The sequence below is a fragment of the Eschrichtius robustus genome, chromosome 14, assembly GCF_028021215.1.
Source record: "Eschrichtius robustus isolate mEscRob2 chromosome 14, mEscRob2.pri, whole genome shotgun sequence".
NCBI classification, from domain to species: Eukaryota; Metazoa; Chordata; class Mammalia; order Artiodactyla; family Eschrichtiidae; genus Eschrichtius; species Eschrichtius robustus.
The window spans coordinates 3,340,086-3,365,733 of record NC_090837.1 but is presented as its reverse complement, the minus strand read 5'-3'; the positions used below and the strand labels follow the sequence as shown (position 1 = coordinate 3,365,733).

Sequence of the window (25,648 nt, the reverse complement as noted above, 5' to 3'; positions counted from 1 at the left end):
ATGCTGCGGAGCAACTAAGCCAGTGCGCCACAACTACTGAGCCTGCGCTCTAGAGTCTGTGAGCCACAACTACTGAGCCCGCATGCCACACCTACTGAAGCCTGTGTGCCTAGAGCCCATGCTCCGCAACAAGAGAAGCCACCGCAATGAAAGGCCCGCGCACCACAACAAAGAGTAGCCCCTGCTCGCTGCGACTAGAGAAAGCCCATGGAGCAATGAGGACCCAACACAGCCAAAAATAAAGAAATTAAATAAATAAATTTGTAAAATAAATTAAATGAGCCACAGGTATGAAATACACACTGTGGGAATACAGTCAATAACTATGTATAATATCTTTGTGTGGTGACAGATCATAACTAGACTTATCGTGGTGATCATTTTGAAATGTATAGACATATCAAATCACTAGGCTGTGTACCAGGAACTAACATAGCGTTGTAGGTCAATTATACTCCACAACCAACCAACCAACCAAACAAAAGAGATGAGATTTGTGGTTACCAGAGGCGAGAGATGAGGGGAGGGAAATTGGATGAAGACAACCATAGGTACAAACCCTTAGTTATAAGATAAACAGGTACTAGGGATGTAATAATGTACAACATAATAGACGGGAGTAACCCTGCTGTGTGTTATACATGAAAGTTAAGAGAGTAAATCCTAAGAGCTCTCATCACAAGAAAAAACACTTCTATTTCTTTAATTATGTATCTATAGGAAGTGATGGATGTTCACTAAACTTATTGTGATAATCATTTCGTGATGTATGTAAGTCAAGTCATTATGCTGCACACTTAAACTTACACAGTGCCGTATGTCAATTATATCCTAATAAAACTGGAAGAAAAAAATAAAATAATTAAAAAAAAAATTTTGAAAAAGAAAGAAAAAATTTGCCCAAATTTACTGCAAAGACATGGAGGAATTTTCTAGAGAAAAAAAAAATTTGCCCAAATTTACTGCAAAGACATGGAGGAATTTTCTAGAGAAAACCAGGTTATTGTTATCAGAAAAAGGGTAAATGAAGGCTGGAGAGACAAAGCACACATGTCCATGACAGGAATCAGCAGTGCTTCCTAAAAGCTGTGCAACCAAGAAGAAACGCACAATGGATGATATACCCAATTCATAATAAATAACCAACAAATAGACTTTCTGGAATATAAAATGACATGCAGAGTGTTGCAAACCGGAAGCTGATAAAAGTGTAGGTAATAGACCTCCCCAGGGGTATGTGTGGTTTCTGAGATCTTTCTCTTCCGCAGGTTCACCTTCATAGTTTCCTTAGTGCTTTCCTGGGGCCATGATGGAGAGGGTCCTCAATAAATGATAAACCAGATCGAACGGCATATGGTTTCAATGATAAGAAATAGCAACGTGGAGCAGATTTATCACAGACTTCGTGGAAGAAGCACATCTTCAACAGGACCTTAAAAAGTAGGAACAACTTGGATGGGTCAGAGCAAGCTGGTCAATGGTCTCTTGGTCGAACTTCCCGATCGTGGTTCAATAAATGCTCGTTGGAGGAAATAATAATAAAGTTAAGTAAACCACCCCTCTGCCTAAACTCTTGCAGTGATTATCTGACATCTACAGGACTCAAACCCCAGGACCCGGCTTCCGTGGCTCCCCCGCATCTGAGTTAGACTCTCTCTCCAACTACATGTCTTCACATATCAGCTTGTGATGTTTGACTAGTGAAATGAGACCCAGTTTCCTTATTTTTCAAATGAGGATCTTGCCCGTCTCTAGAAGTGAAGACCATCACAGTGCCTGGCACGTTGTAAACGCTTCAGAGAAGGGAGTTATTTTGATCATTATCATGAACAATCATCCTCCCACATTCAAGCCATGCTGAGCTCCAGTAGTTTTCCAAACATCCCATGATCGCTCACGCCTCTGTCCACTATGTTAGTGTGGAGTCTCCTTTTTAAAAAAAATTATTTAATTAGTCCATTTATTTTTGGCTGCGTTGGGTCTTCGTTGCTGTGCACAGGCTTTCTCTAGTTGCGGCGAGCGGGGGCTACTCTTCGTTGTGGTGCACGGGCTTCTCATTGCGGTGGCTTCTCTTGTTGCGGAGCACGGGCTCTAGGCGCGTGGGCTCAGTAGTTGTGGCACGTGGGCTCAGTAGTTGAGGCTCGCGGGCTCTAGAGCGCAGGCTCAGCAGTTGTGGCGCACGGGCTTAGTTGCTCCGTGGCATGTGGGATCTTCCCGGACCAAGGCTTGAACCTGTGTCCCCTGCATTGGCAGGTGGATTCTTAACCACTGTGCCACCTGGGAAGTCCCAGTTCGGAGTCTCCTGAAAGCAGAGCCTGAGACAAGGATTAGCTGTAGGCAGGAAAGTGGTTCATGGCAGCAGATGTGAGAAAGGTAAGGAAGACAAGAAGAGGAAGGAGGGAATGACAACAAAACATCTGTTTTTGATTTGGTTGCCCCTGGAGCACGTGGGACTCAGCCCTGCTGGGGGCTTCTGAGCAACTGCGTGGAAGGCACAGACGTTCAGAAGGATGGAGACGGCAGCTGCTCTATGGGTGTAGGGCTGCCCCTGGGGACGCTCACTCCCCAGAAGACTGAGAAAGCTCTCCCAGCTTTGGAAATATCCCTGAGACAGATAAGCTGAGAGGCTCACCAGGCTCTAGGGTGGGACACCGTCGGAGCATGTGCAACAACTTTCTACTTCAGTTACAGCTGAAATCACAGGGGGCCAAGGTAATACGGCCACACAGCACCAAGACCACCTCTGACCACCTTCCTTCATGCTGTTTCCTCTGCCTGCCATGTCCTTTCATGTCTTTTACAATCTAGCCAACTGGATGTATATTCATCCTTCAGGTCTTAATTGAAATATTTCCCCTGAGAACGCTTTCATGATTCAGTTATACATTTCCTCTTCAGCGTTCCTTGTTCATTACTGCACTGTTCATTCTTTCATTCCACAAACATCTGCTGAGTACCTACTACAGGCCTGGCATTGTTGTAAGCGACGGGGATACAGCAGCGAATGAAGGGGACCAAGGTAGCACTGCCCTCATGGAGTTTACATCTGGTGAGACAGTGTGACAATAAATAAAATGAAAATTTTGACTATATAATACAGTTGAAGACATATAAATATACGATGTACAATTATATAGACTAGACTATAAATAGATGACATATATGAAAAAATATGATGGATAAAGAGGAAGCAGGGATGGAGAAAGGCAGAGCTGTGTGAAAATTTTACAAACTTTGTTCAGGAAAGGCTTTGGCAGGAAGGTAAAGGAGGGAGCAGGCTGGGCAGCCATCGAGGGGAAGAGAGCGGAGGCGGGAGGAGAAAGGGTTTCTGAACTGTAAGAGGAACAGCAAAGTCTCCAGCATGGCTGGAACAGAGGTGGCGAGAGGGAACTTGGCAAGAGCGAGGTCGGAGTTGAGGCAGGCGTGGCCGGCTGGGCTGCACTTGCCCCGTCCTCGTAAACACTTTGACTTTTCCTTTGAGATGGGAGGAAGCCAGTGGATGGTTCCGAGCTGAGGAATGACATCACCAGGCTTGCACTTGGGTCATACCGGCTGCTGCATGCGGCCAAGGTGGCCCCTGGGAAACCAACCAGGAGGCCACCGCTTTGACCCAGGAGGGTTACGGTGGCTTGGAGTGGGGTGGTGGCGGGACACCACGGGGAAGGGTTGGCTCCTGGCTCCTCGGTGCGTTCAGATAGCACTGCCAGCAGGGTTTGCTGAAGGATTGAATGTGGGAGAGAGAGAGAACGAGAAATCCAGGCTGTGCCCTGCTGCTGCTCTGACCCACTCGAAGGATGGATGTGGCATGCCCTGACGTGAAGGGGCTTCTGGAATAAGTGGGCGGCGGCATGCCATGTAACGTGTCACAGGGCTCCGTCGTCTTCCCCCACCTCTGCCTTCTCTCCAAGCAACTAAGGACAGGTTATGTGCCTCTAACTTGTGGTCCTAACATCTGAAACGGGCCCCAGCGCTTAGCGGCGATTCAAAGCTGCGTTTGTCCACTGCCCTCTCGTGGGTGGAAACGCGCCCTGGGATTCTCGTGGGGGCAGAGAGGTCCTGCGGTCCCTGCGCAGAACAGGCAGGAAGGCCAGTGGGCTCTGCCTAGTCCCGGGACCCCAAGGATGGGAGTCCCCCTCCCCGGACCGCACCCTTCGCCAGCCTGGGGCGTTTGCTGGCATCTCACAGCATCAGAGGAGGTGCCGGGATGCCTTTGTGTCCACAGTGGGTGGTGGCAGCGTGACAAACCCCTCTCCCCTGCCGACTGGCATCGTGCTACAAGCTGCCTGGCAGAGCAAACTGAGTCTCCCGCCTGGCGCATCCCCCCGAGGGCCTTTGTTTTAGATCACTTCTGCGTTCAATTTAAAAGGAGAAAGAAGAAGCAGGAGGAAAGGAAAGAGTCTTCGGCACTTACACGAGGCCCGGCGGGAGCTGGTCACCCCGTCCCTAAGTCAAGGAGAATTCTGCGGGTTGGCCAGGGAAGCGGAGAACGGTTGTGAATCAAAGCTGGGGGTAATTGTATACTTTATACCCACACTGATTTTCCACAAACGCTTTGGGCACTGAAATCACCTCAGAGCGTGTCTGCATACGTGCTCATCTAGCTTCTGACGCCCCCTTCCCTCCCCGTCTCAGCCGGGCGGTCGGGGCACAGTCACCTCTGTTAGGATGGTGGTCCCTCACCCCTCGCGACCCCCCCAGGAGGTGGGGAAGAGGCCACAAGCGCTTGGAAACGCGGAAGGTCAGAGCATCACAGACCTAGACTTCTCCCCAGACCAGTCCTCGCCCTGTTCTATTCCTGGGCAGGGAATGCAAACGGCAGGATAACCAGAGCGGGATGGGGGGGGACCCCGGAGGGCCCCGTGGCCCCAGCGGGTCGACGAACACTTATGCCGACACGACAGCGCGTTTCTGCGGGGGCCGGGAGGCGTCCACTTGCCTTAATGACGTCTTCGTCGGAAGACCGGCACTCCACAGACTTGAGCTCTGTCACGGCGCCGTCCTCCTCCACGGAGACCACCTTCACCGGCACGGCCACCGTCTTCCCAGTGAGGATTGCTGTGTTCAGAATCTCCGCCTCCTGGAAGACCAAACACATCCCGCGGTCACAGCCCTGCACGCACGCGTGCGGCCCGCCTTCCCCAGCGGGAAGCGGGAATTATGGTAACCATAATTTGTTTTCTATGTCTGTGATTCTATTTGTTTGGAAAGAAGTTCATTTGTATCATTTTTTGTATCATTTTTTTAGATTCCACATATAAGTGATATCATATGATTATCTGTCTGCATGAGTCCCTTCTTCTTGGCACTGGGTACACAGGTGACTTTTCCCAGACACTGAGCAATAATCCTTACTCTGCACTTCTCTCCCCAGTGCGCCCATGCCTTCTTCGGCTACTCCTATACTGTTGTGGCTTGTGAACTGGCACAGTCCTGGGAGATCATATGAGCCCATTTCTCAGATGGAGAACACTGAGCCCTAGGAATCTCATTCTTCTCTGCAGGGATTGTCACTTCTAATCACGTGGAAATCAAAGTCCCTGCGTAACCCGAAATCTCTGTATAACAAGACTTCCGAGTTCTAGCCCATGGCATTCTCAGTTCAACCCCCGTTCATCACATGTCCATCGTGTTCTAAGAGGTTCTGTGTCAGCATGCACACCGAGTTTCCTCTGTCAGTCTGAACTTGACTGACCTAGCCTTGGTATAGCAGCAAGAAAACATCTGGACAGGCCCTAGGAGCTGTTTAGGGAGGCTTTTACATCTCTTAGAGACAGGCTTGCAGAGATTCTGGTTCATCTGGTTTTCATGTGAAATCACAAACGCCTGTTTAGCCGCACGCCAGAAGAAGGCGTAGAAGTTTATCATCTTAAAATTACATAACCGTTTTCCTTATGTTAACTTTCCATTTCTTATATAAGATCTTATTTTTCCTTTATAGGACTTGGTTCATTTTATACTTAGCTCATTTGGTTTAGCCTTTGGAAATGATAATATATATATATACACATATATGTATATAAATATATATTTTGTTCCTTTATTTTAATTCTAAAAGACAAGACGACAGTTTGTAATGTTCCTGAATTTCAACGACCATGCCTCAAACTGTCTGAATATGCATAGGCCTCCAAATGCCCCATTGCTTATGCACCTTTTTTTTCCTCCCCTGTGGGTTCCCAGCCAGATTTTGTTTTATTTTGGGTACAAACATAGTAAAAGAATAAAGGAGCCTAGTCAGAATGTGATGCTACTTTCCGTTGCCTCTGCGAAGGAAAAAGGCCGGGCGTATTTTTCTACTCTAAAGGGTAGAGATCCAAAGGAACTATTCTTCCTTTGGGAAGAAGTGGAAAAAAGCATTTTAACTCTCGGGCCCAAACTGGCCCACTTCACAGGGAAAAAACAGACTAGGGGAGCAGCATTAGGAGACCAGTATCAAAGGAAACAATTCTGCACATCAGTGGTGGAAAAGTAAACAGCATGTCTGCTCCAACTCAAAAGGCCTTTAATGCATTTGCAGTCAGGTCAGCATCATGAGAAACGACCCCGGGGTAATCAATGAGCAGCTGTGAGCCCGCACATCTGGGGTGTCTCCTTATCCTCTAAACAGAAAGCATATTCTGCCTGCAGGATCTCGGTGGGGATTAGGGACTGAGATTTCAGGCTTGGTATTCCCCTGCCTTCTCTGTGCAATTCTTTGACGTCGAGAACCTTCTCTTAACTCTGCTCAATATTCGGTAATAACCTAAATGGGAAAAGAATTTGAAAAAGAATAGGATATATATATATATATATATGTATATATATATGTGTACAGAGTATATATGTAACTGAATCACTTTGCTGTACACCTGAAACTAACACAACATTGTTAATCAACTCTACTCCAATATAACATAAAAATTAAAAAAAAAGAAACCTAGATCAAATCCACCCCATAATCCATGGACTTCATGGTTATACAAAGCAATATACTCCCTACTGCTTTTTTTTTTTTAAGTTGTTGCTGTGTTTTGTTTGAGTTAGTTGTTTGTTTCTTTCACTTGCATTAATAAAGTTTTGAGTAGTGCAAAAAATAAAATAAAAAATAAATAAGGTGAAAAGAAAAAAGAACCTTCTCTTGTGCATCACTGGCTTTCTCCAGGACGTGAATGGTGTGTGGATGGCTCACAAAAGTCTCTAGACAAGAGGGTGGTGGTGAAAGTGCCTGCTGAGCCCTGGCTTGGGCTGAGACGTGATCCCATAAAACCCTTGAACTCAGCTGCCGTATTGCCATGAGTTCGCCTTATCAGAGCCCCTGTGCCTAGGAAACAAAGGCAGCATCTCTTGAGAAAGCTCTGTGTCAGTTCTTACTGATAGTTCCATGCTCGCCTTCTGCCACCTGGACATCCTGTTCTTGCCAGTTAAGTCCTTCCTGGGAATCTGACAACACAGCTGCAGAACTTCAGGGTCACCAGAGGATAGGAGGGAGTGTGGGTGGGGAAAGAGAAGCTGACTGTGGCACCAGAAAAAGGGACAACCTCATGAGTGAGGCCACGCATCCTTTTCTTGGAATCTAACTAATTATCAGCTATTGTAAGGAAACAATAACCGTCCTCGTTTTGCTGGAGAAATGATGACTCGCATCTTGGTTTGGAAAGCCCCTAGAATAGATGCTGGGACGAGGACTCAAGGGCCATTTGTTTGGGAGGTTCAGGAAACTTCAGGAAGGGAGTGGGGAAGGGATACAGGGAGGAAGAGGCAGCCAATGAGGGTGTGTGTCCTGCCAGCGACCACAGTGGAGGCTGGAGCTTAGTCCTGCAGGGGTTGATCTCTTTTACGAAATATACCGTGCATTTTATATATTTCAATATGTTGAAATGGAATATGATCTATTTCCCTGCGGGGAAGTTATCTGAAATACACCCCTAAAAATAATTCCACGGAGGGGCAAGGGAGCTGGGGTATTTATACATTCGTCCAGCCTGCTGTGTGTGCAGGCAGACAGGCTTCGACAGTCCCAAGGAAAGGTCCTGGCAGACGGTGACACTGGGAATTGGTCTGGAAGGGTGTAAGGGAAATGCATACTGCATCGACAGTCTGCTGTGACTTAAGTGTGAAGTAATTTGTCATATGGAGGTCTAACGGACTGGAACCAACATTAGAGTGTTTGTTTGTTTTTTAAAAATTTCCTCCTGCTTCTAGGATTCCAATATTCTCTTTGTGTATGAGCACAGTCATTTGTTCATATGCACTCTTGAAAATTAATTTTAAAACAGAGGAGAAGATAATGGGTACAGGAAAACATTACAGGAGATGGGGAACAGTCTAAAACACGTCAAAAACAGAAATAGACTCACAGACATAGAAAACAAACGTATGGTTACCAAAGGGGAAAACAGGACAGAGGGATAAATTAGGAGTTTGGGATTAACAGAGACACACTACTATATATAAAATAGAGAACCAACAAAGACCTACTGCATAGCACAGGGAAAACTACACGCAATATCTTGTAATAACCTATAAGGGGAAAGAATCTAAAAAAGAATATATATGATGACTGAATCACTTTGCTGTACACCTGAAACTAACACAACATTGTAAACCAACTATATTTCAATAAAAAATTTTAAAACATACATCAAGAGATGGATCTGTGTGTTAGAGACAGTTTGTAACTCACCCAGTGTGCATTCTGCCTTCCTGCCTACTTACCAAAATGCCAATTTCGTTTGAGGCTGTAAAATGCCCAGCTAAAATTATTACATTTCTTTGGCTGCACTTAAGTTGTGACACAGTTCTGGTCTGTGACATATAAATGGCAGCCACTGGGTGAACCTTCCATGGAAGTTTTAAAAAAAAACAGATTCTGAAGGTTGTTTCGTGCTACCCCTTTCTTCCTTCCCACTGTGCACAGATGATGCCGGAGTTGGCGCTGTCTCTTGCACCCCCAAAGCTGGAGTTTGCTGTTAAGAGCCACAAGGTTCAGTGTAGTTGGTTAAGAGTGAGGAAGCTCATATGGGACCATTGGGCTCAAATCCCACCTTTGACACGATGCACTGGGTGACCTTGGCCAACTTAACTCTTCTTAAAAAAATTTTTTTTATTAAATATAATTTTTTTTTGACTTTTTGGCTTAGTTCCCCAAACCCGCGCTCCCTACATTGGAAGTGCAGAGTCTTAACCATTGGACTGCCAGGGAATCCAACTTACTTAACTCTTGGTGCCTAAATTTTCTCAACTATAAAATGGGGATAACAGTACCCACCTCTTGCGTTTGCCCTAGGTTTAGGTGAGTTTATAATTGCAGAGTGTTTACAACACTGCCTGGTGCCTAGGAAGTTCTAAGTGTTCGATAAATACAGTAAGTCCCTTACAGACGAACCTTCAAGTTGCGAACCTTCAAAGATGCAAACGTGCGTTCCATCAACGTCAGGCGTGAGTGAAATTGCAGCTCGCCCTCCGTCTCCTATTGCTGACGACCCTTCAGCTCTACCATCTCCCTCCTCCTCTCCCTCCTCCAGTCAGTAACTCTTCTTGCCTGTTCACTCGATGCCAGCCCCTGGATGCCAGCTGTTGTACTGGTACTACTGTACTTTTCAAGGGACTGTATAGTAAGATTAAAAATGTTTTATTTTTTGTGTTTGTTTTTTACGTATTATTTGTGTGAAAAGTATTATAAACCGATTACAGTACAGCACTATATAGCCGATTGTGTTAGCTGGGTACCTAGGCTAACTTGGTTGGACTTGAGAAGAAATTGGACCTACGCACCCGCTCTCAGAATGGACCTCAAAATGGACTTACTGGACCCAAAGGTGCATGATGACTGCAAAGGAGTAGTGTCCCCCAGAATTCCTGTCTGCTTGGAACCTCAGAATATGACCTGATTTGAACAGAGTCATTGCACATATAATTAGTTAAATGAGGTCATGCTGGGTTTGAGTGGGCCCTAATCCAATGACTGGTATTCCCCATAGGAAGAGAAAACACAGTCAGAGGCACAGGGAAGATGGTCCTGTGAAGATGCAGGTGGAGATGGGAGGGATGCAGGCACCAGCCTGTGAGTATCAAAGATGCTGGCCCCCACAGAAGCTGGAAGAGGCGGGAAGTGTCCTTCCCAAGAGCTCTCAGAGGAAGCATGTCCTGTTGACAGCTGGATTTTTGATTTGGAGATTCCTGAACTGTGAGAGAATAAATTTCTGTTTTTTTTTTTTAAATTGAAGCATAGTTGATTTACAATGTTGTGTTAATTTCTGCTGTATAGCAAAGTGATTCCGTTATACATATACATACATTCCTTTTCATCTTCTTTTCCATTGCGGTTTTATCACAGGATATTGAATATAGTTCCCTGTGCTCTACAGTAAGACTTGTTGTTTATCCATCCTATATGGAATATCTTACGTTTGCTAACCCCAGACCCCCAGCCCGTCCCTGTCCCCGCCCCCTTGGCAACCACCAGTCTGTTCTCTATGTCTGTGGGTCTGCTTCTGTTTTGTACATAAGTTCATTTGTATCATATTTTAGATTCCACCTATAAGTGATATCATATATTTATCTTTGTCTGACTTACTTCACTTAGTATGACCATCTCTAGGTCCATCCATGTTGCCGCAAATGGCATTATTTCATTCTTTTTTATGGCTGAGTAGTATTCCATTGTATACACGTACCACATCTTCTTTATCCATTCATCTGTTGGTGGACATTTAGGTTGTTTCCACGTACATTTCTGTAGTTTTAAGCCACCGCATTTGTGGTGCTTTGTTAGGGCAGCCCCGGGAAACTAGTACAATGACTGAGCCCCCAGGAGAAGCAGCCTGGATGCTAGATGCCCCGCAGCACTAAGCTGGGACTGCTTCCTCTGAACACATCTGGAGAGAAGACTAAAATCCTGCTTATTTCATCCTTCTGTGTTTGTGTGTCCTGTTACTCACAGATAATCACAATCCTATCTGACACACCCCGGAAGGAAGAAATCCTCATCAGTTTTCACAGGTCTTAGGCTGCAATAAGCAAGTTAAATTGCCTATTGTCCCGTAATGAGAAGAAAACAATGTTTGGACCTTCAACATTCCTGTGGCTTTTGGAGATCATTTTAACACGTGGTTTTGAAACGATCCCACGGATGTTAAACTGGACGAACACGGTTGGAATAGAATAAATGCGGTGTCAGCCGCATCCACTGCTTCCTCTCTGAACGAAAGCATCATAGATGAAGCTTCGGGCACCCCATTGGAGGAGCGCAGAGAAGGACAATCGTCCCATTAAACAAACAGAACGGAGAACAAATGGAAGCACCGCCTTCGGCTACGATGTGCGAAGCTTGGCTCCACGTCTGCATCTGGGAAAGCTGGAGGCTTATCTGATCAAAGCGGCACGAAGCCCCATCCCTTTACCTCCAAGCGGGGCGTTTCACATCTTTTAACTCAGTGAGAGAGAAATTTGAAAGATGGGCGTTATGAGGAGGTGGCAATAAAAGTTAACTGGCACACTCAGCTTGATTTTACTTAGATTTGCACAAAGATAGCATTTCCTCTGGGGGTTTATAAGGACAGAAGAAGAGGGTGTAAGCTCTCCAACAAACAAGATTTGAGTGAAATATCAAAGTAAATTTCCTTATAATATTTTTAAAGGAAAATAATGAGTTCCTGGGATGGACAGCTTTTGTTTTCACCTGCCCCAAGTCCTTCTGCGTAATAGGACTTCAGTTTTCCTTTGGGGAAACCATCCCTTCTTTTTAGGACTGAAAATCACCATAACCCTGTGTCGCTGGCCACAGAAGTCGGCAGACCTCTCTGAAGCTACGGCAGTCAGGTCCTCCTACCCTGGATTTGAACTTCATTCAAGGAGAGTGAGGGCCAAGGATGTTTCGATTTCGTTTGTCCCGTTGGCGGCACCTGGAAAAGTCTGTCATTTGTCCTCTTATCTGTATTTCCACTAAGGTCCTGGTTCCTGCCTTTTAAACTATTTTATCCACTCTCTGAGAGAGCCTGGATTCATTTGATAAATTCCTTTTTTAGAGGGTAGAACTTATGTTAAGTGTTCTCACCACATACACTAGTAATAATAATAATAAAGGGGAGGGAGGAAACTTTGGGAGGTGGTGGATATGTCCATGGCCTTGGTAGTGGTGCCGGTTTCACAGGTACAGTAAGTCCCCTACATACGAACGAGTTCCATTCTGAGAGCGCGTTCGTAAGCCCATTTTGTTCCTAAGTCCAACAAAGTTAGCTTAGGTACCCACCTAACATAATTGGCTATATAGTACTGTACTGTAATAGATTTATAGTACTTTCCATGCAACTAATACATAAAAAGAAACAACACAAAAAATAAGGAAAACATTTAAAATCTTACAGTACAGTCGCTTGAAAAGTACAGTAGTCCAGTACAACAGCTGGCATCCAGGGGCTGACATCGAGTGAACAGGCAGGAAGAGTTACTGACTGGAGGAGGGAGAGGAGGAGGGAGATGGTAGAGCTGAAGGAATGTCAGCAATAGGAGACGGAGGGCGAGCTGCAATTTCACTCACACCTGACGTTGATGGCGCAGGTGCTGGTTCTTTGCTGGATTCAAGTCTATCCACCCTCTTGAAAAAACGATCCAGTGATGTCTGGGTAGTAGCTCTTTTTTTCTCGTCGTAGATGACACGGTAGCACTGGATTGCATTCTGAATGGCAGCTGCAACCTTCGTGTACCGTTCTACATTCGGGTCCTGTGCCTCCAAAACTAACAGTGCCTCCTGAAGTAAGGAAAATCCCCTTGCCATTTCCTGCGTCGTGAATCTCTTCGGTTCTTCAGTTACTTCTTCTTCCTCTTGTTTCTCACGAAAGCACAACCACCTGTAGAGGATGCACGCACATGACAATGTACGCCAGACACGTGAACTAACTTATGTGATTGGACTTGCAAACGCACGTTCACGTCTTTGAAAGTTCGCAACTTGAAGGCTTGTATGTAGAGGACTTACTGCATATACTTATCCCCAAACTCATCGAGTTGTATACTTTAAATACGTACAGCTTTTTACATGTCAGTCATACCTCAAACGTGGTTAAAACAAACAAAAAACAGAATCATTTTCTTTTGCTTACAAAGAATCCTACTTGATAAAGTCAACCAAGAGACTTTAGATGAAAGCACATTGTTTTATAGGGTTTCCTTCTAATTCTTATTGAGAGGCAGACTTTTTATTCCTTTAACGATTATCTATTTGTTAGCCAATTTGCAAACTGGATACTGCATTAGTTTGAGTTTTCCCCCAAAGCAGAGCCTGAGACAAGGCTCTGGATTGAGTTAACTTATTTGCAGGGGGTGGGAGTGAGGGGCGAGGCATGGGAGCCAGAGAAGGAGGGAAAGCCAACAGTAGGGTGTGCGCAGGCTGGAAGTACTCATCCCCCAGGGTTGTAACCTCCACACTTGGGCACAGGCTCCCAGGATGTAAGAAAAGCCCTGGACCCACCTGTGGGAAGTTGTCTGAACGACTCAAGCTGGGACCAGGTCAGGGAACTGCCCAGAGGAGGGCTGAGGGCACGGGACAGGGTACCAGCGACAGCAGCTCCAGAAATGGCTCCAGGTGTTAGAAAGTTGCTCCCATGTCGGGTAAGAAATTATCCAGGATAAACTCTGGGACAAGTATTTTACTTAATTTTTTTTAAAAAGAAACACACCTGGACATTCCCGTTTGCATGGAAATATGTGGGCAGACATCACACTTATTTAAACAGCAGGTTCCAGAACTCATGCTTCTTTACTTGCCTGCTTATCATGCTTGGAGAGACTAAAATAACTTAGCACTGAATAGGACCATATCAAATGCTCCACTGAAGCAAAGACACAAACATGGTGGCATCCCTACAGGTCATCAGGAGATGAAGAATTCACACACCCTGAATCAAGGGTCTGCATTGAGGGTACCGGCACCATCGGGGGGGCCGACCTGGTGCCTTTGGGAGCACAGTTGAGATCTGCCTGCAATTTGCAACATTCTTATTCTTTTCCTGATACTTCTGCAACTTCCTGTATTGCTAATAGATTTGTTTTTTAAAAAAATAGGTACTCGGGCTTCCCTGGTGGCACAGAGGTTAAGAATCTGCCTGCCAATGCAGGGGATACGGGTTCGGGCCCTGGTCCGGGAAGATCCCACATGCCGCGGAGCAACTAAGCCCATGCGCCACAACTACTGAGCCCGCGTGCCACAACTACTGAAGCCTGCACGCCTAGAGCCCGTGCTCCGCAACAAGAGAAGCCACCGCAATGAGAAGCCCGTGCACCGCAACGAAGAGTAGCCCCCGCTCGCCGCAACTAGAGAAAGTCCGCACGCGGCAACGAAGACCCAACACAGCCATAAATAAATAAATAAAAATTAAAAAAAAACCAGGTACTCGATTTCTTACCATATTTACCCACTCTTCAAAATATCTTGGAACTAATGTGCAGTTTTGAGAAACACTTGTGAGTCAAGGATCTTAGTTGCAGACAACAGAATCCACCGTAGCTCATTTCAGCTGAAAGGGATTTGTCGAGTGTGGGCAGAGCCGTGCACTGCTGATGGACTTGAAGGAACATTCTCCAGCCCACCTCCCAAGATCAAGGCCTGGAGCCACAGAGTGGGCCCACCATGGGCTTGCCGCTTCTGCCACGATGAGGAAGCTGACAAATCAGGCAGTTTGTTCTAGAATCTCATTACCTCTCCCCAAATCTCAAGCAGCCCAATGGATGCCCACATACTTCCTTGCCCCAGCGTTGGAAACAAAGCATCACAGGTGCCTCCAACTGGCAGAAACCAAATCACAAGCCTAAACCCTCATAGACACTTTGCTCTCTCTCAGGAGAGGCTGCATAAAGTAGGCTTTTGGAATTTACCTGGAGAAGATGAGATTTACACTGTGGGGAGTTCTAAGAACGCCAAGACGATACCTCTGGGGCAGCTACAAATGACAGCTTTCCACTAATATATCAACACTACATGCGCTGGTATTTTCCTGATGTTAAAACACAAGAAGGCATATTCTGCTAAGTCTGTTAATTCCCTTAAATTCACATTTTATCATATTGGCATTATTCACCCTCTGATGTTGATGCCAACTCCAATGACACAACAAATAATACCTTATGATTCTTTGTCCACAGCAGACTGCATTCTAGGACCTCAAATGTCAAAGGGATATAAGAAGAAGCGAGAATTTAGGTTTCATACTAAAATAATACACTGCTGAGTTAAAGACGGACGCCCAGATCAGGCATAAAAATGATTTTTCCCCTTCTTGCCAAAATATATCATATTCAAACGTGACATTTAAAATATAGGTGAGGGGAGGGGCTTCCCTGGTGGCGCAGTGGTTGAGAGTTTGCCTGCCAATGCAGGGGACATGGGTTCGAGCCCTGGTCTGGGAAGGTCCCACATGCCACGGAGCAACTGGGCCCGTGAGCCACAATTACTGAGCCTGCGCGTCTGGAGCCTGTGCTCCGCAACAAGAGAGGCCGCGATAGTGAGAGGCCCGCGCACCGCGATGAAGAGTGGCCCCCGCTCGCTGCAACTAGAGAAAGCCCTCGCACAGAAATGAAGACCCAACACAGCCATAAATAAATAAAATTAAGAAAAAAATACCTAGCATATATATTTAAAAAAAATATATATATATATAGGTGAGGGGAAACCCTAAAATACCAGTATGGCGTGGGTACCCATCAATCAGAAGAGATGCCTGGCCAATCAGGCTAGATGTCGGTGGTTATGCCATGCAGTGAATTCCAGCTTACACCAGAGAAAGGAAGGCTCAGCAAATATGCCATTTGCGCCTCTGTATTTTCCACCCTTGCTGTTAGGTAGGGCCATGTAAACACTTATAGTCACTAAAATGTTATTAGGGTCAATGTTGTTTGCTACTTCTGGGTTGAGGCAGTAAAGCTTTCAAGCACAATTATCCATTCTTTCTCATCACCTGCCCTGACCGAAGAGGCTGCACATTCCAGGTGGCTCAGCTCCAAGATGGTAGAGCCTGTTAAACCCAAGTCAGTGTATGGAGAAGAGCTTCCAGCTGCCCCATGTAGGACATGAAGCAGGAGTAATAAAAATGCTTTCCTTGTCTTAAGGCAATGAGACATCAGAGCTACTTGTTACTGTAATATAACCTAATCCACCCTGACTAATACACATTTCCCAACTCCAGTTTCAAGAAGTATATATTCATTGAGTTCTGGACTGTGCCCCCAGCCAAAGTAGATGGCTCAGGTATGAAAACTCAACACTGCTAGGTGACTGGCCCTTCATCTCCTGGTTGACGGGCCTGATTCCTGTTGAAATGAGCTGGGGCAGACCCAGCCTAAGTCAGTGGGGGACCGAACATCTCTGCAGCCATGCTCTTCCTCAATGTGATTCCCTCACTGTGGTTAATTTCTTAAATCTTTTCAATGCACTTCCCAACAAAGATCAATAACCTAATAAATAGAATAGTGACTTATCACCCTGTCTTTGTCTCTTGCTTGTTTGGCCAAGCTCTGTTATTCCAGCGCCCCTGCCTGCACCCCTAATGAATACCAAACATGCCAATTCATACCACATTAAACAGAAGAGCCATTAGATGACCATGGAAATACTCCACCTCATTAGCGATAACGGTGCATCATGATAAATACTCTCTGTGCTTCTTTTAACAAGTGAAAGCATCAGTCAATTTGGCACCTGCATTGCAAACAAATTTATAAACCACTCTGTTTTTTTAAGGTACATCAGCCCTTGGGTTTAATGGCTGTCGTGTGGTATGGAGAATTATTTCAGCAGCCATACGGGGTAAAATAAAATTATTCTCCCTCTCGTGGGGAAGCAGGGAAATGTCATACCGCGGAGCCCAAAGGAGGCTGGCGGTCTGCTCATGCCTTTCACCAGTTAGGCTGTTTTTTGGACGCCACTGAACCACGAACCACAATGCACGGTGCGTTTACTTTTTTATGTGAATTTAAAAATCTTACCAAGGTTACACAACCTCGTTGTTGAAATATTACATTTGTGATAAAAGGTTTATCATAAGATACCAGGAAAAGCCATCCCACCCATTTTTGTTCTCAGGTAACCACTTTCAACTCTCCTACTATGTTATGAACACTTTTTTCCATGTATCTAAATATCTAAATAACATGCTCTGTTACAGTTTCTTGACGTAGTAGGTTCAAGTATTATCTACTGATTTTCTGGGGTGATGGATGAAATCTTCTCTCTCCCTGTGCAGTCTCTTCTGTCCCAGTTCATATGATTAGGTTCCTGTTTTGGTCCCTCTATTAGCTATCTTTTTCATTTTAAGCAAACATACCTCTCATCAAGAGATAATGTGTTGATTCCCGAGTGGCTTAAAAGTCTGTTTGCCCAGTTTTGACACTCTTGCTATGCAGAAGTGGAGTCTAGGGACCCTCCCCTGCAATACAGGCTGGCCTTAGTGACCCATGTCTGAAGCTTAGAATGCAGTGGAAGTGATGCCCTGTTACTTCTGAGGCTCGGTCATCCAAGGCAATACACCTTCCACCCGGTTTTCTCCCTGGGGACCCTTGTTCTTGGAACGCAGCCGCCATGCTGTGAGGAAGCCCAGGCCACTGTCATGTAAATGATCTGGTCCGCAGCTGAAATCGGCACTGACCCACCAGATACATCAGTGAGGAAGGCTTCGAGGGGATTCCCCCAGCTGAGCAAAAGCCAGCTGAGTCCTGTCAACTCCCAGAACCATGCCAGAAAACAATATAAATGACAATCGCCTTGGTTATGCCACAACATGCGCTTTCTTACGCAGCGAAAGGTAACTGAGACCCCACACACTTTATAAGATGAGAATATTAGCACCGCTTAAATGTGCCTTCGGCTCTTAATACCACATTGACCTCCCAACTTTTCTCATTTCTAACTTTTCCTTTTATCCTCTCAAGGTTGATAATATCTACATTGTGTCCTGAAGTATAATGAAGCCTCCGGTGCTTTGTACAAAGGTTGAATCTAAAAGTTGGAAGCCAGTAATGGATCCATTATACTCATACAAATGTCGTTCACTGGGGAGCAGAGGTTCTCCGTCTAGATGCTATTGATGTTTGGGGCCAGAAAACTCTTTGTTCTCGGTCTAGTCTCGGCACTTTACATATTTTGCAGCATCCCTGACTCAGCTCACGAAATGCCAGTATCATCCTCCTGTTGTGACGGCCAGACATGTCTCCAGACTTCACCCAATGCCACCTCAGTTGAGAACCACCGTGGTAGGACTAAATAGGGTACTAGGATCCATTTCTTTCCACTCTAATATTTACGGATGATGGTGTTACTGATCGCCTGTCTCTTCTACCTTCCTCAATTTATCATTTTCATAACCTTCATTGTTGTCAAGCTCTTTACCGACCTCTCCATTCTCCTGGGGGGTCTTCCCAGCAGAACTTTCCGTGCTTCTGTTCCAACAGATACATTCTCCAAGCAAACTGCATAGATGTAATTTGGGGACTTTCCTTTACTAGATTCAGGGTTTAATAAATATATGCACCAAAGGATGGAAAAAAATTTTAAATGCTAAAGCAGGAGGGAGGGAAATCCTTGATTTTCTTCATCAGCAGCAATTACAAACTCTACTGTCTACAGGGTTTTGTGCAAGCAGAACTGGCTGTCTGTAGTAGATGTGCCTTTGAAAACTGAATATAAAGAAATTTTAAAAATCTTTTTTTTTTTTTTTTGTGCCCGTGGAGCTCGCTGTTAAAAATGATCCTAAAATGGTAAGATCAAGGTCCAGCTCAAATGCTACATCCTTCTTAATCTCTCCAGGTAGAAACAATTGTGTAAATTTTATTATAGATATTATAGAAAATAAATTATATATGGAGACAGTAGAGCATAGAGTGAAGAATACTGACTCTGGAATAAGGCAGCCTGGCTTTGAACCCCAGTTTCTATACCTACTAGCTCTGTGACTCAGGCAAACCAGTGCCTGCACTGTGCCTCAGTTTGTCCATCTGTACAATGGGGGTTGTAAACGTTTCCATGTTATTGGGTAGATGTGAGGATTGTATGCATGAAAAGTACTTAGAACTGTGACTGGCTTGTGACAAGCAAAAATACATGCTAGTTATAACTGGACAAAACTAAAATTCAGAAAGATACACACACCCCTATGTTCATAGCAGCACTATTTACAATAGTCAAGACATGGAGACAACCGGGATGTCCATTGAGAGATGAATGGATAAAGCATATGTGATACACACACACACACACACACACACACACACACACCATGGAATATTACTCAGCCATAAAAAAGAATGAAATAATCCCATTTGCAGCAACATGGATGAACCTTGAGATTATCATACTAATTGAAGTCAGACAGAGAAAGACAAATATCACATGGTGTCACTTCTCTATGGAATCTAAGATACGACACAAATGAACTTATTTACGAGACAAAAACAGACTCACAGACGTAGAGAGCAGGCTTTGGGTTGCCAAGGGGGAAGTGGAGTGGAGGAGGGATGGATTGGGAGTTCGGGGTTAGTAGATGCAATCTATTACAAATAGAATGGATAAACAACAAGGTCCTACAGTATAGCACAGGGAAGTATATTCAATATCCTGTGATAAACTATAGCGGAAAAGAATAAAAAAATACATGCTAGCATTGCTATCACCATCCACTCTGCCTGACCTCAAGACCCCTTCCAGCCCTGCCTTGCACCCTGTGGGAGCAGGAGAAAGGGAGCCCAGTCTGAAGGATTTGAGCCCCAGCTTTACACAGCTAGGCGACCTTGGGCACATCGCGTATGCTCTCAGGGGCCAAGTTTTCTCATCTTAAAAAAAGATCTAAATGAGATATGGTAGAAGCCTCCCTCTGTGTTTCCTGCTCAGGCTCTGGACTCAGGCTGCCTGGGTTCAAAGCCCAGCTTTGCTACGTTCTAGTTCTATGACTTTGCAAGTTACTTAAACTCTCTGCCCCTTGTTTTTCTCATCTGGGAACAGAGTTCTAAATAGCATCTATCTCTGAGAGTTCTTTTGAGGAGCAAAGGAGCTAATGCATGGGAAGTGTAAAAACCGCGCGTGGCATTATTAAGTTTTTACTAAGGTTGCTTATCATCAGTAGAATCATGTGGTACACACCATGACGGATACGTATTCAGTATGTTCTTGGCAACTGGCATAGCGAGAGAGGGAAGGAGGGAGAAGTAGGGAGACGAAACCGTCACACCATTCAGTGAAATCCTGCTGTGTGCTGGGGGCAGGCGGGAATTCTCTGTTCCCTCAGTCACTCTCAGCAACAAAGCCCCTCCCACTGGGAGCCCCATACCGCACTGACAATCACTCCTGGATTAAGGATGTATTTTTCACACACAGCCTCCCCACCCAGAAGCCAACGACGTCACCTGGTGCTCAACTAAGGAACGCTAATCTGCTTCAACGCCACCGGAGGAAAAAACTGGAGGTTTTGAGGCTTCTAGACCATATCTTATCAGTGGTTAAAGGAATTTTCAAGGGCAAGGTGGACTGCGTGCTATTTTCACATCACGCATTCGCTTTGGAACCTGAAATCCCATAGAAGATAGGCCTCCACTCCCATGTGCAGTGCCTGGCACACAGCAGGCTTACAGAGACACGTGGTTGAATGAAATCTAAAATCATGAGTCCATGCAGATGGCCAGTAGGCACACAAAAAGATGCTCATCATCGATAATTATTAGGGAAATGCACGTCAAAACTACAAGGAGGTACCACCTCACACTGGTCAGAATGGCCATCACTAAAAAGTCTACAAATAATAAATGCTGGAGAGGGCGTGGAGAGAAGGGAACCCTCCCACACTGTTGGTGGGAATGTAAGTTGGTGCAGCCGCTATGGAGAACAGCATGGAGGTTCCTTAAAAAACTAAAAATAGAGCTACCATATGATCCAGCAATCCCAATCCTGGGCATATACCCTGAGAAACCTACAATTCGAAAAGATACATGCACCGCATTGTTCATAGGCACTATTTACAATAGCCACGACATGGAAACAACCTAAATGTCCATCGACAGATGAATGGATAAAGATGTGGTACATATGTACAATGGAATATTACTCAGCCATAAAAATAGAATGAAATAATGCCATTTGCAGCAACATGGACGGACCTAGAGATTATCATACTAAGTGAAGTGAGTCAGACAAAGAAAGACGAATATCATATGAGATCACTTATATGTGGAACCTAAAATACAACACAAATGAACATATCTATGAAACAGAAACCTACTCACAGACCTAGAAAACAGACTTGTGGTTGCCAAGGGGGAGGGAGAGTGGGGCAGGGAAGGATTGGGAGTCTGGGGTTAGCAGATGCAAACTATTATATCTAGAATGGATAAACAACAAAGTCATATTGTACAGTATAGGGAACTATATTCAATATCCTATGATAAACCGTAATGGAAAAGAATATGAAAAAGAATGTATATATGTGTGCGTGTATAACTGAATCACTTTGCTGTACAGCAGATATTAACACGACACTGTAAATCAAATATACTTCAATAAAATTTGTAAAAAAATTCATGAGTTCTTGGCCACATTCATTCTTCATACAAATCCACATCAGGTTTATCTCTGGAGGAAACATCTGGGCAACTGCAGGATGATGCAGCTCAGACCTGGAGCATTTCTATTCACATCCATGTTTCCTATGGAGGCTTTCAGAGCCTCCAGGTGAGGGCTCACATGGCATCTCAAGGGATGGGGCAATTCTCGTACAGTTTGCTCTTGCCTTGAGTGGCACCGTATCTCTTGGTGCAGACAAATGTGCCCGGACTTGGTGTCTCAGGACGAGGTATCAAAGCTTTGGTTTCAACCAGGGGCCTGGGAGGTGATGATGGTAATCTGGTGAACCTGGGTCTCGCCTCATCAAAAGTGGGCAGTTTTAACTCCAGCTAAGGGATGCCTTGTAGGAACGTGGACCTGGGGTTTGCACATTTCCAGATTTTTTGAGAGAAGCCAAGAATCAATATTTTTATGTAAGGTCTCCTGATTTTTTTTACATTTGGCTCACCTTTGGTGAAAGCCCCTTGGAAGCCCAAACAAAACACACTTACAGGTTGTGTTGGCCTGTGGGCTCCAATCTGTGACTTCTGTCCTAGTAGATAATAATCATCCCTAACAGTAAATAAAGTCCTTTTGGATAAAAACGGGAAGAGTTTGAACTCTACTTGTCTGCACTTCCCAGCTAGGTGAGGATTTTCCCAGGACCCCAATTCATCTCTTTGGGTCACCCCACGACCCCTGCTGGCTGGGAATAAGGTCCCCTTTATTCTGGGCCACCTGAAGAAATCCCCTGGTATCACAAAAGCACTGCTTACTTTTGCATTACTAATTTCAAATCTTATTTAGCATCAAGTTTCAGAATTAAGAAGCTAAGTGACAGCTGTTTAATTAGCTCCTTAAGCTGATTAGACAGCATTATTGAAATCCCCTGAAGGAAGAATGTGTAAGTGTAGGGAGAACCCAGGGCCATGCTTCTGCCACTGTTTAAATTTTGTAAGATGCTAAACCAATCAGCCAAGCAGTCTTGACATCTTCAAGGATGTGGTCAAATACAGATTTTTATTTATTACATTGACTGCTACAGAAGACTCCAAATGATAACAGTAACACGGACTTCTTTAGATCTGCTAAGCAAACGTGTCCTGCATTGAAAAAAAAAAAAAGAAAAGAGAAGAAAAAGGAATTTATTGGGGGTTTCTCAAAAAGCACTTTATGATGTGCAGAAATCCCAAGTGTTTAGTTGTGTTGTATTAGGAAAAGGGTTTGAATTAACCTTTGGTCCTCACATAATGGGCTGTAAATCCTCCTCCTAATTAATAAGACAAAGGCATATTAATGAGTTTAAGACTTTAAGCCAATTTTGTCTTCAACATTTCTGTTTTTAAAGTGGAATTTCTAAGGAAGAGAGGAAGCCACCATTTTTTGCCTGATTTTAAATGTGAGTCCGAGGTTGGCTGGACATCCCAGCACTGGAGAAAGAGTACAAAATGATGGATTTTTTTTTTATTTCCACTTTTTAATCCCTGTCTGGGCAACACTGAGCAGAAGAAGTGAAGAGAATGTCAAAGATCTCGCAGCAGAAAGAGAGGCTAGGAGAGTAAATTCCCATTTGCCTAAATGTTTTAGAAATGGAACATAAGTTTAACTTAAAAATTCTTTAAATTTCGTTTCTAATTGAAGTATAGTTGATTTACAATGTTGTGCTAGTTTCAGGTGTACAGCAAAGTGATTGAGTTATACAAATATATACATTCTTTTTCATACTCTTTTCCGTTATGGTTTATCACAGGATATTGAATATAGTTCCCTGTGCTCTACAGTAGGACCTTGTTGTTTATCCATCCTATAATGGTTTGCATCTGCTATAAGTTTAACTTTTGAATTGAGTTTTAGGGGGATGTTTTCAGGAGGCTGGGGAGGCATGGTGTGACACAGGTTTTGTGGGCTGGTTGTGTGTGCTGAAACTTTCACCTCCTTGCTCAAGGCACAGAGGTTTTTGTTGTTATCTATTTTCTGGACAGCTTATGGAGATGTTAACTCACATATTATACAGGTCACCCATTTAAAGTTTACTGTTTATTAGTTTTTTTAAAAAATAAATTTATTTATTTTATTTATTTATTTTTGGCTGTGTTGGGTCTTTGTTGCTGCGTGCGGGCTTTCTCTAGTTGCGGCGAGCGGGGGCTACTCTTCGTTGTGGTGCGCGGGCTTCTCACTGCAGTGGCCTCTCCTATTGTGGAGCATGGGCTCTAGGCACGCGGGCTTCAGTAGTTGTGGCACGCGGGCTCAGTAGTTGTGGCTCGCGGGCTCTAGAGCGCAGGCTCAGTAGTTGTGGTGCACGGGCTTAGTTGCTCCGTGGCATGTGGGATCTTCCTGGACCAGGGCTCGAACCCGTGTCGCCTGCATTGGCAGGTGGATTCTTAACCACCGCGCCACCAGGGAAGCCCTATTTATTAGTTTTTAATATATTCACAGGTACACGCCACCATCACCACAGTAAAGTTTAGAACATTTTTGTCACCTCAGAAAGAAACCCTGTATCCGTGGCTTTTCTTCCCCTCCAATCGCCACCCCTACTCTGACCCTAAGCGATTACTCATCTATCTCCTGTCCCTAAGGATTTATCTGTTTTGGATATTTGAAAGGAATTGAATTATGCAATATGTGTTTTTTTTTTAACTTCACTTTTTTTTTTTAATTAAAAAAATTGAGGTGTAATTGATGTATAATATTATATGTTACATGTATAAAATATAGTGATTCACAATTTTTAAAGGTTATACTCTATTTCTAGTTATTACAAAATATTGGCTATATTCCCCCATGCTGTACAATATATCCTGGTAGCTTATTTTATAACTAATAGTTTGTACCTCTTAATCTCCTACCCTTCCCTCCTCCGTCTCCCCACTGATAACCACTAGTGTGTGGTATTTTTTAGATTCCACATATAAGTGATATCATACAGTATTTGTCTTTCTCTGTCTGACTTATTTCACTTAGCATAATGCCCTCCAAGTCCATCCATGTTGCTGCAAATGGCAAAATTTCATTCTTTTTCATGATTGTGTAATAGTCCATTGTATATATATATACCACAACTTCTTTATCCATTCATCCATTGATGGATGGACACAGGTTGCTTCCATATTTTGGCAACTGCAAATAATGTTATGAACATTGGAGTGCATGTATCTTTTCAAATTAGTGTTTTTGTTTTTGTTTTTTGGATATATAACCAGGAGTAGAATTGCTGAGTCATAGGATAGTTCTATTTTTAGTTTTTTGAGGCGCCTCTGTACTGTCCTCCATAGGGGCAGCGCCAATTTACATTCCCACCCACAGCGTAGGAGGGTTCCCCTTTCTCCATATCTTTGCCAGCATTTGTTATTTGTGTTTTTTTTGGTGATAGCCATTCTGACTGGCTTCTTTTACAAAGAGTAACGCCGCCAAGGTTCATCTGTGGTGTGGTGTGTGTCAGCGCTTCATTCCTCTCATGGCTGAATAATATTCCTCAAGCCGTGGAGTTTTACTGTCTTCCATTTTGCAAAAGTCAATTCTAATGCTGTTCAAAACAGAGTTTGTAAATTAGGGCTCTGCAGACTGAATCCAGCCCACAGACATGCTTCGCTTGGATTATACAGATTTAATTCTTTTTAATGGGTCACAACATTTAAAAATTGGGACATATGCAAAAATCTGGATTTTTGGTTTGTCTTGAAAAATCAGAGGTGTAGGCGATTCTGGGGCATCATTCAGTGGGCATGGAGTAGTGACCTCTCTCCACTTCACCAAGTTCCACTTCTTTGTACAACATGGCCGGCCACAGGAGGCTTTGACTCTGGGGTCCGTTGTTTAGATCTTTGCAGACTGGCAACACGTGTAGAATTCAGCAATGCCAGGATGCAAACATTGCCCAGTCCCAACACTAAAGCTAAAATGTACAGGAAAGTATGAAAGACACAAGGGTAAGAACTCAACTTCCTTTATGACACTTTTTTTAAAGCAAATTTTAAATCCAGTGATTCACTGCCCTCCCTGATAAGAAAGTCTGACATATGACAAAAATACCATTGAGTGCACTTAACATATATCAATCATTGACAGCTCTGGATGTTGCTGAGGGTTCTTCTA

General features: G+C 44.3%; 1 protein-coding gene across 1 annotated transcript in view; it reads right to left on the bottom strand.

Annotated features, from left to right (window-relative positions):
- Positions 1-25,648, bottom strand: part of TMEM132D (transmembrane protein 132D) — a 683,845-nt gene that overhangs the window by 98,003 nt on the left and 560,194 nt on the right. The window contains exon 5 of the mRNA XM_068563370.1: positions 4,937-5,077. Coding sequence (XP_068419471.1) covers positions 4,937-5,077 — 141 coding nt within the window. The remainder of the gene's footprint in view (positions 1-4,936; positions 5,078-25,648) is intronic.